This window comes from Phalacrocorax aristotelis, chromosome 1, assembly GCF_949628215.1.
Source record: "Phalacrocorax aristotelis chromosome 1, bGulAri2.1, whole genome shotgun sequence".
In the NCBI taxonomy this organism is placed as follows: domain Eukaryota; kingdom Metazoa; phylum Chordata; class Aves; order Suliformes; family Phalacrocoracidae; genus Phalacrocorax; species Phalacrocorax aristotelis.
The window spans coordinates 60,472,825-60,488,413 of NC_134276.1; the positions used below are offsets into that span (position 1 = coordinate 60,472,825).

The 15,589-nt window shown below is 38.9% G+C and overlaps 1 protein-coding gene across 1 annotated transcript in view; it reads right to left on the reverse strand.

Moving 5' to 3' along the window:
• The window catches only part of NALCN (sodium leak channel, non-selective), a 246,892-nt gene that overhangs the window by 118,576 nt on the left and 112,727 nt on the right, over nucleotides 1–15,589 (reverse strand). The window contains exon 11 of the mRNA XM_075090175.1: nucleotides 1,405–1,536. Coding sequence (XP_074946276.1) covers nucleotides 1,405–1,536 — 132 coding nt within the window. The remainder of the gene's footprint in view (nucleotides 1–1,404; nucleotides 1,537–15,589) is intronic.

Sequence of the window (15,589 nt, forward strand, 5' to 3'; positions counted from 1 at the left end):
ATCTCCAGTGGCATGAGAGACAGCAGAGCATGATGCAGCACTGATGTCTCTACAGTCTGCACTTTTTCAAGTGTTTGGACTCTGGTGCTACCTTCAACTTTTCTTTGATTTAATTTTTGTCCCAGCACTGGTGAAGTGTCAACTAAGGTAAATTAAAAAAATGGGTATCTACTCAACCTCCTTTACAAAAGGGAGATTCATAAAGCATCATAATGTTACAGACTAAAGGGTTTAAAGTTGGGTGCTTGAGCCTGACTTTCAAGTGTATTTAGACATTTAAAATCCCAAGAGTACAAATCATCAAACTTTTTGACTTGTAATTCCTCTGCCATTGGTATTGCCTTGTTACTCCTATTACACGGCAATATCAATGGCAGAGGAATCACAAGGAATATACTGTTATCATGCACTCTAGCCTAAGAATGTCCCTTCTGTCTCCAAAGGAGGACTGTGTAATTATTGAAGCCAGGGAAACTGCAGTAACCATAAAGCTAGACATGTGCCTAATCCAGGCAACTGTAATCAACACTTTCAGAGAACTGATCTCAGTGAATTTCAGCACTGGTGGCTTTATACTTAGCTAAAGTGAGAATTCACAGTGCCTGTGGAAATAAGTATTTTTAATAAAGAATGACACAATACTGATTTCACTCTTGATTCAGGAAAAACAAATATCTATTTGAAGCTATGCCTGTACATTAGTGCCAAAGACTTCAAGTATTTTTTTAACTAAGTAGTACTAAAAAGACACGTAGGCAAGGTTCTAGTATCTTCAGTGCATGCTCTACAGTAAAATCCTTGACCAGTTAATGACTCAGGCAGGCTCCCTGCCAGAATGTCACTTATAAAGAAACTTTTTACCTCCACTTCACTGCTTCAGGAGCACAGCCTCCTCCTTCACTGAATTAATGACTGAATAGCTCTTTTTTTTTCCTTTTGCAGAGTGGTCTTGAGGTTACTGAAGTCAGGTTATTTGCAACCCTATTTTGGTTATGCTTAAGGACCTTCTTGCAGCTAAGTATAGGTTGAATAAAGATGATTTAGGAAGGAGTACTATATTCTTTAAATACAGTGTTTTGTCATTTTTTTAAAGTTAAATTCTTCTGGATGTTACACTCCTGCTACAGAAAGATAGCAACTCAGCAGCCATGTATTGCCTGCAGATGTTATACTTAAGCCTCAGCTCATTACTACTGACATTTTGTTTCAGGAAATTACCTTTCAAAAGGTTGTAAGATAGGGCTGTCAGCCATTGTGAGACAGAGGAACTTGAACAAGTTAGCAAAGAATTCTTGGAATGCTTAAGGGAATAAAAAAACTATATACTAAAATGTGCTTGACATTCACATTTTCTGCTTTAGCTTATCTTGAAAAATATCCAGATAGTCTTTTCAGCATACTCACCTCAGCTAGGTAAAATTCATCGTATTGCCTCTTAAAATTTTCTCCTTTGTAGTAGTTACTAGCAGCAACAATCACATCTACAGCCACCATGCTTAGTATGAACATATGAAACACAGATGACCTCATCATTTTCTGCAAAAGAAAAAGAAAATTTTATCATCAAAATGAGTCAAACCACATGCATTATGAAGCTTTATTACACTGCCAAAACACAATCTACTATAATAATATGTTTTTATAAAGCTTTTTAACATTATTTTAAATTTTAAAAAATATATTCTAGTATATTGGTTCAACTGGTTTGTATGTGCAAGTTGGTGGTTTTTTTACTTTTCAGTTTTTTATTTGCCAATTGACTACTATTGCCTACTTACCGAAGGCTTATCATTTAATATGATATCCATTGCTTCAGTAAACTGTACTTCTAACTACTCAATTGCCTGTGGTTAATACTCCTTCATTATGATTTATTCATGCAGATCTTAATGACTTATTTTTCAGGAACAAGTAACATCAATTCTATCTTGTGCATTGCTTTTGCTTAAGAAAGATAAATAATATGGGATTCATCTGAAGTCAAACTATTCCCTAAAAGTTTAAAACATATCTACATATAATAGGTACGCACATCTGGGACAATGAACTGTGAAGTACTTCACAGATAATTCACGTATCTGTGCTCTTAATGCTTTGTGTCACTGCTGCTGCAATCGCACAAGAGAAAAGAGAAATGGAGGCACGCAGCACTGGCCAGGAGTCTACATCTATGCGTTGCCAAAACAGTAGTGATAGAAGGTATGCCAGAAGTTCAAAGAACTAAATTCTAGGCCCCCACCACAGAGAGCATGGACTTACGATTTACCCTGAAAACTTAACCACTACCCTTACTAGGCCAGCCATACCTGTTCCAGTAGAAGCTAGAGTCAAACAGGCAGAATGTAGTGTTATTTTACATTAAACCATCTTTGAATGGAAGGCCACTAGTATCTACATTTTTAACAGTCTTTTCACAAGTAAGACAATTTATGTCTTTAATGTTTATTTGCAAACACAGCACAAGTAAGTTATGCACCATTAAGGTTCCTTGTGTTTGCATGTAAATTTAAGTTGTGTTCACATTGGAAAAGGCCATTTTTATTTGCTCCTCAGTTTATATGTAAAAGTGTCTGACAAAATTTCAGGAAAAATAAAACCCAAAATATAGAACTACTCTGCCTCTTCTCAACTTCCTCCTAACGACTCTGTGTGCCTGTACTGATTTATATTCACAAAATCACATAGAATCATAGAATTATTAAGGTTGGAAAAGACCTCTAGGATCATCAAGTCCAACCGTCAACCCAATACCACCATGCCTCCTAAACTGTGCCCTGAAATCACATAATTATTTAGGTTGGAAGGGACCTCTTGAGATTATCTAGTATACCCCTGCCTGCTGAAGCAGAGTCAGCTAGAGCAGGGATTCCGGGACTGTGTCCAGTCAGGGTTTGAATATCTCAACAGATATCACAACCTGACTGTGCAGCCTATTCCACTATTCAACCACCTTCACAGTGAATGAGTGTTTTCTTGTGTTCAGATGTTCAAAATTAGACAATGTCCCAGTGGCAGAAGAAAAATATGATCACAGAATCTCTAAGATTAGAATGGGCCTCTTGAGATCATCTAGTCCAACCCCTCTGCTCAAAGCAGTGCCACCTAGAGATGGTTGCTCAGGACCACATCCAGTCAGGTTTTGAATATCTCTAAGGATGGAAACTCTATAACCTGCCTGGGCAACCTCATCCTGTGTTTTTACAGTGAAAGCTTTTTCTCATGTTTAAATGGAATTTCTTGGTGTTTCAGTTTGTGCTCATTGTCGCTTATCCTACCACTGAATACTACTGAGAAGAGCCTGGCTCCATGTTCTTTACTTCCTCCCATCAGGTATTTTTCCATACTGATAACATCTCCTCCTGAGCTTTATTTTCTCCAGGCTAAACAGTTGCAGCTCTTTCAGTCCTTCCTCATACAAAATATACTCCAGCCCCTTTATCACCTTTGTGACCCTCTGCTAGACTCAGTCCAGTATGTCCACATCTTTCTTGTGCTGAAAAGCCCAAAACTGGATAGAACACTCCGGATGGCCTCACCAGGCCTGAGTAGAGGGAGATCAGCTCTCCCAGCCTGCTGGCAATGCTCTAATTCTGCCCAGAAAGTTGTTGGTCTTCTTTGCCTCAAGAGCACACGGCTGGCTTATGTGCAACTTCTTGTCCCCTGGGACACCCAAGGCTTTTTCTGCTAAATTGCAGCTAGTTGGTGCCAAGCCTATACTACTATTCCTTCTTCAGTGTAGGACTGTGCTTCTCCCTTTGTTGAAAATCATAAGGTTCCTGTGTGGTCAGTTCCCTAGCCTATCGAGATCCCTCTGAATGGCAGCACAACCATCTGGTGTATCCAGCATTCCTCCCAGTTTTCCATCATTTGCAGACTTGTTAGAAGTGCACTCTGTGCCATCATCCAGATCATTAAGAGGGTGTTGATGAATCACGAATGGCCTTGCAATAACATTGGCCAGCTCCCTTAGCAATCATGGGTTCATCCCACCAGATTCCACAGACATCTGTATGTCCAATTTGTTTAAATGTTTCTTAACCTGATCCTCTTCCACCAAGAGTAAGTCATCGTGGCTCTAGACTTTCTCACAAGTCTCAGGGGCTTGGTGTTCCTGAAGGTCAGTCTTACTCATCAAGACAGAGGTGAAAAGGCATTGAGTACTTCAACCATTTCTATGTGACCAGGTCCCCTAAACCATTCAGCAGCAGGCCCACATTTTTCCTAGTCTTCTTTTCGCTGCTCTTAAATCTGTAGAAGCCCTTCTTGTTGCCATCCATGCTCCTTGGCAGATTCAACTCCATGTGGGCTTTGGCTTTCCTAGCCCTATCCCTCTGCTCTCAGACAGAATCTTTGTATTCTGCGTGGGCCACCTGGCCCTGATTCCACCTCTTGTATGCTTCCTTTTTATTTTGAGTTTTGTCCAGATGTACTTATTCATCCATGTGGGCCTCCTGCCACATCTGCTTGATTTCCTGCACTTGGAAGGGGACCTTTTTTGAGCTTGGAGGAGGAGATCCTTAAAAATCAACCAGTTCTTCTGGACACTCTTATCTCAAAGACTGTACCTCATGGGATTCTTCCAAGCAGATACCGGAACATGAAAAATTCTGCTCTCCTGAACACCAGGGTTGTGGTCCTGTCTTTTGGCTTTGTTCCCTTGCAGGATCCTGAACTCCACAATCTCATGGTCATTGCAACCAAGACTACCCCTGAACCTCACAGTCTGACCAGTTCCTCCTTGCTTGTATGAGGTCGAGCCAGAATACCTGCCCTCATCAGCTCACATGTGTTACCATCACTACAATCAAGAAACCTGAATTGTTTCCTGCTGTGTTGTCCTTCTAGCAGACGTCACAGTAAATTGCCCCAGGAGAACCCGGGCCTGTTAATGTGAAGATGTTATGGAAGAATGAAAAAATTAAGTAACACATATTTTTACATTTTAAAGATATAATAACATGTTAGAAGATTCATATATACAGTTGTAAAATACTGTCTCAGTCTTCAGTGAGCTAAGGTTGTTATGTTGATAAAGAGTTGTCTACATTTACATTTTATGTTTAACGCTGCCTGGAGCTCAGGGACTTGACCAAGCTACTCATTCTACTACTGGGCTTTTTTTGTGATCAGATTAGAACTCAACATGGTATGTATGGGAAGCTGCAAGGACTAGCACTTGTTCAGGCTTTTAGCAAAACTTGTACCAGCCTACAGGAGGATTCATCCCCTGTTGAATTCCACTCGTGTTTTAACATAGTTTGCTTAAATTGAAGCTGAGTGGAGACTAAGCACATATTTACAAGCATTCAGCTAACAGGACTGCCTGTCTCTTAACATCAGGACTTCTTGTGCAGATCACCGTTAGCACTGCAGACAGAAGACAGCCCAACCCTCCTCATGCAAGCTGACTTCCTTTTGACCCTAGCGGCATAAAATGATTGTATATTCCAATCTAGAAATGGAGGCTTAGGAGATAAAGCCTGACAGTCAGAAATTTACAGAACAAGCCCGGGCTAAGAACAATGCCTAAAGCGCAGTGAAGTCACCAAAATGGAATGGCTACATGAGATCTTGGTTTTATTTTTATTCCACAAGACAAGCTATAAGAGTACTAGAATTAAAGATAGGGCTACTGGCATCAATCATGCATTTTTGTCAGTGGTGTGATTCAAAACAGGTAGCATCGTATCTGTTAAATTTCTATTTCACACAAGTTCTAAACAGATAGTTAGTCTCTCTGCCTATTTTACACTGTGTTTTTAATAGTGTCAAATTTTCCTTCATAGTAACAAAGTATTCTGCCTCAGTTGTGAAAGGACTTGCTAAAAGAAACTAGTAATTGAGGCTGTAAAATGCACTTTTCTCTCCCTTCACAAAAAACAACAACAGGGAAGCAAAACGGTAATACAGGAAGAATAAAAATGCATAAACCACCTTGGTATATATGTACATACATGCATAATTTCTCATACAGTCTGTACCTTCGGACACTCATCAAAAGATTTTCTAGTGGTATATTTAATGCTGGGAAATAAATTACAATAACATAAATAATATCTTAATTGCAGTATGATTCAGTAAATTTCAATAAAGCTTCTTCTCAATTACTAAAGGTCGCCCTCCCACCTCAGCTGAACTGAAAGGAGATGATTTAGCTAACAGAGAGTATTATGTTGGCATAACACAATTCAACACCAAGATAATAAGGAAGGAGGTTCAGACAGGATACAAACTAGGCACAGGCTCCGTAGAAGCAGGAACAGCTGGCTGAGGCAGCAAATTAGGAGATGGTTGTGGCAGGCAATGTGAAAAGCAGCTAGTTGCTGGCAGAAAGACAGAGAGCCCATGGGGCCAGCAAGTTGGAGGTATCTGAGCAAATACACATGCACAGCAAAGACACTATGCTGAGGAGACCCAAAAAAGAAAATCACTGCTTTTAAATCCTGGGACTGGCCTGCTCATGGGGGACAGACTGGCATCTGTTTCTTAATTTTTTCTACAGCATGTCAGCATCTAGCTGCTCACTTGTCATGAATGCTATGTGTGATAAGCAGCTTTCCTTTTGGCCTCTCAGAGACAGACTGCAATATCCTTAGGAGATCAATCACAGTCCTCTAGCCCACACACCTACTGTGCTCAACTTCCCCCCTACTTTAATCTGTCTTAGTTTGTTCCTTCTGCACCACAGAATTTTAATTTGGATTTGTACCCTTGTAATGGTTCAACTGCACCTCTGCTGTAATGTTTGACCATGACAGTTCACTGTCTCTTTACATGTTTCTGTATTTCAAATGAGGTCTGAGAGAAAGCTGAATTTAGCCCACAGCACTTGCCCAAGCCTTAAAAATCATTTTGGACCACCGGATCAGCAGCGTGTCATTTGGATTACAGCCCTTTTCAGAGCACACAGCCATGGAAAATTCTCTGTGCAAACTTGAAAGAGGAGACATAATGCCAGTTTTTGTTCTTGTTTAATTTACTGACCTTTTTCAGCCCTCGGATGTGTGTTTCTTAAACTGTGTATGAGTAAGATGAGAGAAATGTTCTGATGTTGCTGTCAGCCAGTTGCATGATGGGAAAACTGTGTCTAATATTAAATTGGACTTAAGATTAGCTGCGTTGAAGCAGTCTCAAGTGAAATTCCCTGTTGCTGCCATCAATCAGCTACAACAGTGAAGAATTTCTTATGTTTACTATGAATCACTTCTAATGCTGGCACCTGGCTTCATGCAGGATGACAATTCTCAGCGTCCAGGACACTGTGAAGAACGTGGATGGCACAACGCATTAAAGATGCAATGGCCATAAAAGCCAATACATGACAAACCATTAATGATCCAAATTCTTTCAGTGATCGGAAACACACAAAGGAGTTGAGGATTTGCTTAGTGCCTAGATGGGAATGTCATGAAAGCAGAAAAGACTTCTAAAATACTACTCATTTATTTAACATTAGGAATGTGGTTGTTACAGCTGAGGAACTCTAAATGAAGAATTACAAAATATCCTGGATTCTTCGAAAAGCTCAAGTAAGCAGTGACACTGGAATTGCTGACAGGAGGAGCCTACCTGGGTCACTTAGCCTTATGTGACTAAGTCTAAGTATGGCCTAAAGCAGTCTTCTGTCACTCCAGGAGTACCAGAATGGGGTACATGGCTCCAATACTCCTTCCACCTTCCTGCATGGCAGAGGGAGGATGAGTGACATGAATTGGCCTTTGTCAGCTCGCTGCCATGGAGAAAATCCACAGCAGCTGCCACTTACACAGCCAGAGCCACAGACCTGGCTCAGGAAAGCAGTCACTAAGCAAACTAGAATAACTGAAGATGGAACTACGTTTTCTTAATTCTAAGTGCCTTTTTGAGGTTTGATGTGTACATCAGGTCATTCCCTGTACCACCATCCTTTATGTGGGATTTTTGTTTCAAGTCTATAATAGTTCTTGCTTACTAAGCAAGCAGGCAAGTGTTGCAAACTTCTAGGGTCTGACTGACTGACTTAGTAATAAAAGAACGCATGGGCCATGTTACCCTGATATTACTAGCTCAAAACTGGCCGGGCTGGTAATGTTCAATATTACCATGTGAAACTTTGAAAGAGGTGTCTTTAAATGGCTCAATGGTTTAATTCAGACCTACAGAAATTCAGACTGCATTTGACAATACTTAACACTCTTTGTAATGGTCTAAGAAAAAAAAACAAACCACAGACAAATTGGCTTGAAGAATAAAAAAATTACTGATGAAGCCCTCAAACTTATTAGTACTGAGCAAGACATGGTGAGAATTAGATATGAAGAAAAGCTCTGATTATTTTGGCTCTTTAGTGTGTGCATAATTGTCAGACAGGCAGGGTAGCTCTCAAAAGTACCAAACCAATTAATGAACAGTGTAAACATCATTTAACTAAAAGACTTGGATAATCGCTATATGGGTAAGCAGGTTTTTTCCTAATTTTGATACTCTTGAATTGTGTATTCATCAACACACAACTGCAGGAAAAATATGGTTGTGCCTGTACCTCTTTATATTTTAGATATACTTTAACACTTCATAAAACAATAGCATCTCCTCCTCCATGTTTTAATAGGATGGCTCAGGCAAGCTGCTTACTCCCTCTTCACCTTCATCAGCTTTTGCTGTTTGCCAGGAAAGCTAGGTCCTGCTAAAAGACTTCAGCCAAGCTTCCAGCTATGGCTGTTGAAAGACCTTATAATGGCTACATGATTATTGTGGTTAATTTTGTAACTATTGCTATAATGATATTGTAGGTTATTTGTACTCATGTCTGCATATGCCTACGGGAAGACCATCCTCTCTGGTAGCTAGAATAGATTTTGATTTTTTGAAATTGTTGTATAGATGCGTACAAAATAGTTGGGTGATATTTTGAAATAGTTATCACAAGTGAGAAGGTTACATTTGTGCTTCTCCAGTGTTTTTCACTTATGGGCCTGTTCCCGCCTAGATGACAGCACTGCAGTTGCATGAAGGCAAATATGACTACCAGCTTATTTCAGTGTACAGCACCACCACGACTTGTGGTGGTGGTACGTTCTGTAACTGCACTGCAAGCACTGCAAGCCTTATGGTACCTGATGAATTCTTAAAGTGCCGTTAGCTGGGGTCATATGAGTATCACAGAATACAGAACCCTTGTCCAGAAGACCTAAACAAACCATGACTCAAGTTCATTACAGCAGCATGGAAAACAGTAAGTCAAATAAAAAATGAACATTTATTGTGAGTAAATTAGCTTTTTTTTTTTTTTTTTTTTTGGCAATTTCTTCAGAGCTTGGACCACAACTTCTAAATACATTTAGAGGGTTCATAGGTTTTATACAACACAGACCGTTTATGTTGTATGCATAGAATTCATACCACTAAGAAAGTAACATGGGAAACAAGTCACTCAAGGTGCTAGCCAATATAGATTTCACACTGAAAGCAAAAGACATCACATGCCTCCTGGAACAAGACTAGAAATAGCCAAGAAAACTTGACTTCTGGGATTCTGTGCAACATGATTTCTAAGAGCCACTGAGCAAAGATTCAGCCTTAACCTAAAGAAAAGGACAAGTTTTTGATCCCATACAGGTTTAGTATACTTGTGGTGTTTATTTTCCTTTTTTTTTTTTTTTTTACAAAGTGCTTGAAGATACCTTGACTATGAAAGGAGCTTTAGAAAATCACATTCTATACACTGCTAATCATAGATAATTCATAGCATGAATAGGATAAATTTGATTTTCATCTTGTTGGTTAATGGCCATCTGAGCAAGTACAAAATTGTAAAATTGCAGGAAATTTTCCCTTTTGTTTGCAGAACATTGTAGAGCATTTTACAAGCTGTGTAACTAATTTTCTATAAACCATTTTGCTTTCAACTTTGTGACTGCCTGACAAAGATATGCTTGTAAGGAGCATTTAGCAAAGTATTCTCATGCTCTGCAATCTGAACATTTCTGAAAATTATTAAGCATTAACCACAAATTTTAAGGGAACAGGCTTTTAATATCTCACATTGATGCAGTTATATATCAGTGTGGGACACTAAAATCATTGAAAATCTGAGATATCATCTACTGTATTTGAGAGGAACTTCCAGATGCTAGATGCATTCAAGTGATGCAACTTCATTTAGGAAACAAGGTAGAGTTTTTAATTAAGGATGTTAAAAGGGGTGGCTTTTAGACACTGCAGAGAAAATAAGTCAGCAGTCTCAGCTCAGACATTATTAACTTTGTGATGGCAGGGAGGCAGTGTTGGCTTTCCTATACAGGCTGCCTGTCCCAGTGCAATGAGAATAGGGTGATTGTTCACTACTTTAGGCTATAGAGACTTGCTTTAACATTCTTTATGGTGGCAGAGAAACTTCTCAGGGTAGTAATGTAGTGGAGATGAATGTAAAGACTGTTCAAGACCCATAGTCCAATGAAAAATCTCCTTGGAAACTCTAGTTACTTTAAGATTACTTTAGCATAGAGGACCTTTGTTACCAGTTGCAGGAGATAATACAGAAGGTATGGTGATATTTAAGGAAGCACAAGGCTTCCCCAAAAAATAAATAACATCATAACTCTTGCAAATTTTAAAATATGCAATTGAAAACCTTTCCATAAATGTTATCTGGCTGCAGCAGAGGTGACCCTGGCCTGGCAGAAAGAGCAGCACAGACAGTAAACTATCCTGGCTTGAAAAATATTTTATGCATTTCACATTACTGTGCTTCTGTTTCCACCTTCTACCTAATCTGATTAGGTAAAACTCAAGGTAGGCACTGTATTGAACTATGTGTTTTTACAGGGCTTCCCATTACGCAGCCTCAAAATATGCTGGAAATTGGACTATTACTGAATAATGGCAACATTTCAGGACATGCAAATACATACTCTGATAGGTAAGCAGGGTCCTGCTTTTTGTGCAATCACAACTTGTTTTTTAAAGATGTCATTTTCACATCACTTATAGCTAAAATTATACAGAAATCAGCAATTGGCAAAGACTATCTTCCAATCATCTGAATGTCTCTGTAATATTTGAAAATACAAACAATTAATGAACCTGTCATATTGTACCACACTCTCCTGCCTTTTTGCATAGCAATTTTTGATTGAAAAATTAAAAAAAAACTACGTAAAAAAGGCAAACTGAATTTTGGTCAAGGAAATGAAGTAAAGTCAGTAACACAGGAAGAATGAGAAAATACATACTTAGAAAGTAAATGAATGGAAATGATAGAAAGCTTACTGAAGAGAATTGGAAAACTCTAAGATATGACCTTTCTGAGTAACCAAACTTTAAAGGCAAAAGTTTCTGTCAGACATTAGGTATCTTTTTTCTCCTTACATTCTAGATTTGATAGCCAGTCCTATTTCTGCTATAGAGCTAAAGAATCAATGTTGCATATGCCTCTTTCAGGCTAGCTGCATCCTGTTAATTCATACCTTGCAGTAACAGAATAAAGCAGTAGTATAGGTACACTTCTGTATGCCTCTTACTAACAGTAGTCGCTTTTCTCCTCCCACAATCTTCTAAGGGAACAGTGAAAAAGAGAAATGGTGGCTCTTCTACCCTAAAAATCCATGAAATAATGGCTTCTTTGAAACTAAATTAAGCTCCTCCTCACCAGTTTATAAATCAGCTAGCACAGATATGTCATTTTCTTTGCAAAAAGATAGAGAGGAAGTAAGCAGCCTTTCAGTGACTGCAATCTGACTTAGAGAAATGGAGAGCAGCAGCTGCAACATAAAAGAAACCTAAAAATACTACTTAAATTGTTCATAATAACAATAATGCATAGAGATTGTTACCTTCCCCTCAGATTTTAGAACTGTTAGTAAGTATATCATCACCTCAGCAGTAATTTTCTTAAAGCTACATACTATGAAATGCAAAACAGAACCCAAATAATATGAATACAGATTTAACTCTTTCCTAAACATTGCAACACAGTTCAATTCAGAAAATAAAACGAGACAAAATAATTACTGTATAAAACCTGAAATAAAATAGGCCAAAATAATTTTTGGTTTATATCTAGTGACATAGTCACTAGACTTAATCTCAGCTGTAGGGCTGAAGTGGACCTGTACTTTACTAAGGTGTAATTAATCACCTGCTTGTCCTATGTTGATTAGTATAGTCCCTCACACCATAGTACTTTCAAAATGAAAGCCTACAAGTTCTTTTCCTTTCACAATAAAAAAATACTCTTAACTTTGCAAATTATTGCTGATCTCTTAGCAGCAACCTAGGTATTTGGACTAGTTTCAAAGCACAGTGATAAATGGATTTAACCGTAGGTACAGGAAGCAGAACAGACCCAATTTAACACTTCCACCTGGTCATATTATACACCACATATATGCATATATACAACCCCACAGAATCATAGAATGGTTTGGTTTGGAAGACACCTTTAAAGACCATCTAGACCAAATCCCCTGCAATAGGTGAGAACACCTTTCACTAGATCAAGTTTCTCAAAGCCCTATCCAACCTGACTTCGAACACTTACAAAATAGATGTACATATATGTACAAGCATATGCACATATATAAAATCATAGAATCATAGAACCATTTAGGTTGGAAAAGACCTTTAAGATCATCAAGTCCAACTGTTAACCTAGAACTGCCAAGTCCACCATGAAACCATGTCCCTAAGCACCGCATCTACACATCTTTTAAATACCTCCAGGGATGGTGACTCAACCACTTCCCTGGGCAGCCTGTTCCAGTGCTTGACAACCCTTTCAGTGAAGAAATTTTTCCTCATATCCAATCTAAACCTCTCCTGACACAACTTGAGGCCTTTTCCTCTTGTCCTGTTACTTGTTACTTGGGAAAAGAGACCAACACCCACCTCGCTACAACCTCCTTTCAGGTAGTTGTAGAAAGCAATAAAGTCTCCTCTCAGCCTCCTCTTCTCCAGACTAAACAACCCCAGTTCCCTCAGCTGCTCCTCATAGGATTTATGTGCTCCAGACCCTTCACCAAATTCACTGTCCTTTTTGGACACGCCCCAGCACGTCCATGTCCCTCTTGTACTGAGGGGCCCAAAACTGAACACAGGATTCGAGGTGTGGCCTCACCAGTGCCGAGTACAGGGGCACGATCACTGCCCTGCTCCTGCTGGCCACACTATTCCTGATACAAGCCAGGATGCTGTTGGCCTTCTTGGCCACCTGGGCACGCTGCTGGCTCATGTTCAGCTGGCTGATGGCCAACACCCCCGGGTCCTTCTCTGCTGGGCAGCTTTCCAGCCACTCCTCCCCTAACCTGTAGTGTTGCATGGGGTTGTTGTGACCAAAGTGCAGGACCCGGCACTTAGTTTTGTTGAATATAGGTACACACTTATAGGGTAGGCTAAATTTATAGCTGATTTGTGATGCTGTACTCTGTCAGTCATATTATATTGGATGCATCTAATGTTATTAATCTACATTTTCTAAATTTTTCTCTGAAAACTCAAGTTGCTCCAGTATCTGCATTGTAACATTGTCTGTATTTACATATTGTTTCTGAATCCTCTAGATGTAATCTTCTATTTTATGTATGTCAACAATGTTGACATTTGCTATGTTTGTATATTTTTATTTTGAAAGTATGTTAAGCACAAAAGGAAAAAACTCTAATACTAAAATTGTTTGCCATTATTCAAAAGCTGTACCACGTATGAGATGTGGTAAATAATACATTGCTCACTCCTTCAGAAACACATTACATATAATTTTGACACGGAATTGTTTATAACATGTGCTTCAACTTTCCCCCAAATTGCAGGGAAAGCCTGTGAGGAGAGAAGGAATTTGGAACCTACCTGCACTGTAATTTTTTTCCATGCCTTCAAAATTTCCAAAACTTTTACATTTTACAACTCTCGGAGCCTCACTTCCAACAATTTTCCATTAACACTGGTTCCTTGAATTATGTCTTTGAATGCCTTACCTGGAATGCCTCCTTAAAATTGCTTCAGTAGGCTACTTACTCTCTCATTTACATTCCAATTCAAGAACTATGTCTTTGAAATGTCATTTATTAACCAGGCATGAATCAGCCATTTTCACTGTCTCTGTTTTCTTTGGCTTTTTATTTCTCAATTCATTAGAAATGTGTTCTTTTTATTTTTATGTTATTGCAGCAGTGTAGATTTACTATCTGCTTTATACATATGAAGGAAAACATTGCTCTTAATATAAGCAGAAGCTGATGAGCTCAAAGGGCAACAGACCACAAGTATTGCATCACACCCTTCAATTGATACTTACTCAGGATCATCACGAAATCCTTCAGAGTCCTTGGCATTATTTTTAGGATACGGCATTACCCATGTACCAAGACAGGTTCAGCTGGGCTAGAGAGGAGTTAAATACACTTCCTGCCTTTCCCTTTTTGCCCTCTCACAGTTTAAATCACCTTCTCAAGTAGTTAGCCTGGATTCAGTTTCAGCATAACTGCATTGCTGTGTCAACTCAAATAACCAAGCTGCTCATATCAAAGTTGGCATCTACTAATTCTGCATAGACTGTAGAAGAAGGCTCTTCATGGGGAACCCAAGCTTAGTGCTGTGTGCATGTGCTTTAACCCACCTCTCCTCGCAACAGTGTTCACGTACCACGAGTGACTTACGTGGGTGTTTTGCTGATAGTTTAAAGTGACAGAGGGCAGAAGAGAGCTGACACTACTCGTTCTGAGTTGGAGGTCTGGAAACTTAAATTCTGCTGTTAGGAAGACTTTCAGGCATATCTTCTAGTTACTCTAAGCTCATGAGAAAACAACATACAGAGCAATTCAGGATAAGCAGAAACTGAGTCTCTATTTGCCAGCAACCTCTTGTACAAGGATGAAGCACCATTTTGAATTCCCAGCTACTCCTTGCTTCTTCCATACTGAAAAAGCACTAGCAAGGCCACATGTTTTATCAGAAAAGAACAACAAAAGAAAAAAAAATTAAAAGACGGGGGACAATTTTCTTCATTTTGAAGAAGTGAGGGTGAAAAAACCAAAAATGAAATCCAAATGCTTCAAGAGTTGTCTGACATGGAAACAGCAAAAAATATGTCCCTCTAAATAATTTCTTTTCTAATATCAAAACACACAAGTGGAAACATTCAGTTTTCTCTTTGGACACCTTGCTGTCATTATTTCCAAACAGCATGAAAACTTGGAAAATAAGGTTCTAAGAAAGCAATTCCTCAAGGAAAGAAACATTTTTTTTCCAGTGGGTTTCCTTTCCACTATTATTGTATTTCCCAGCAAAGACAGTAAGAAAAAAACCTCCTTCATGGAAAAGTTTTACACACAACTAGGGATCCCAGCCTTCTCTTAGATCTTATTGCAGCTTTTTTTCTTATTACAATGATTATTATAGCATGTGTGCTTTGAAATTCTTTAGAAGGCTGAGCTGAATTTCAGTGCTTTTTTGCAGCTCTTGTATTGTTGAGCTGTTTAAAACTTACGGAAGGACTTGATCAGCATTAGAAGTAGTAGAATACTTCAGTTCTTTGATAACTTCCCTTCCGAACTAAAAATTGTCAAACGTGCGCTTTAGGCAATTAAGACAACTGTACCCAGAATTAATGAAA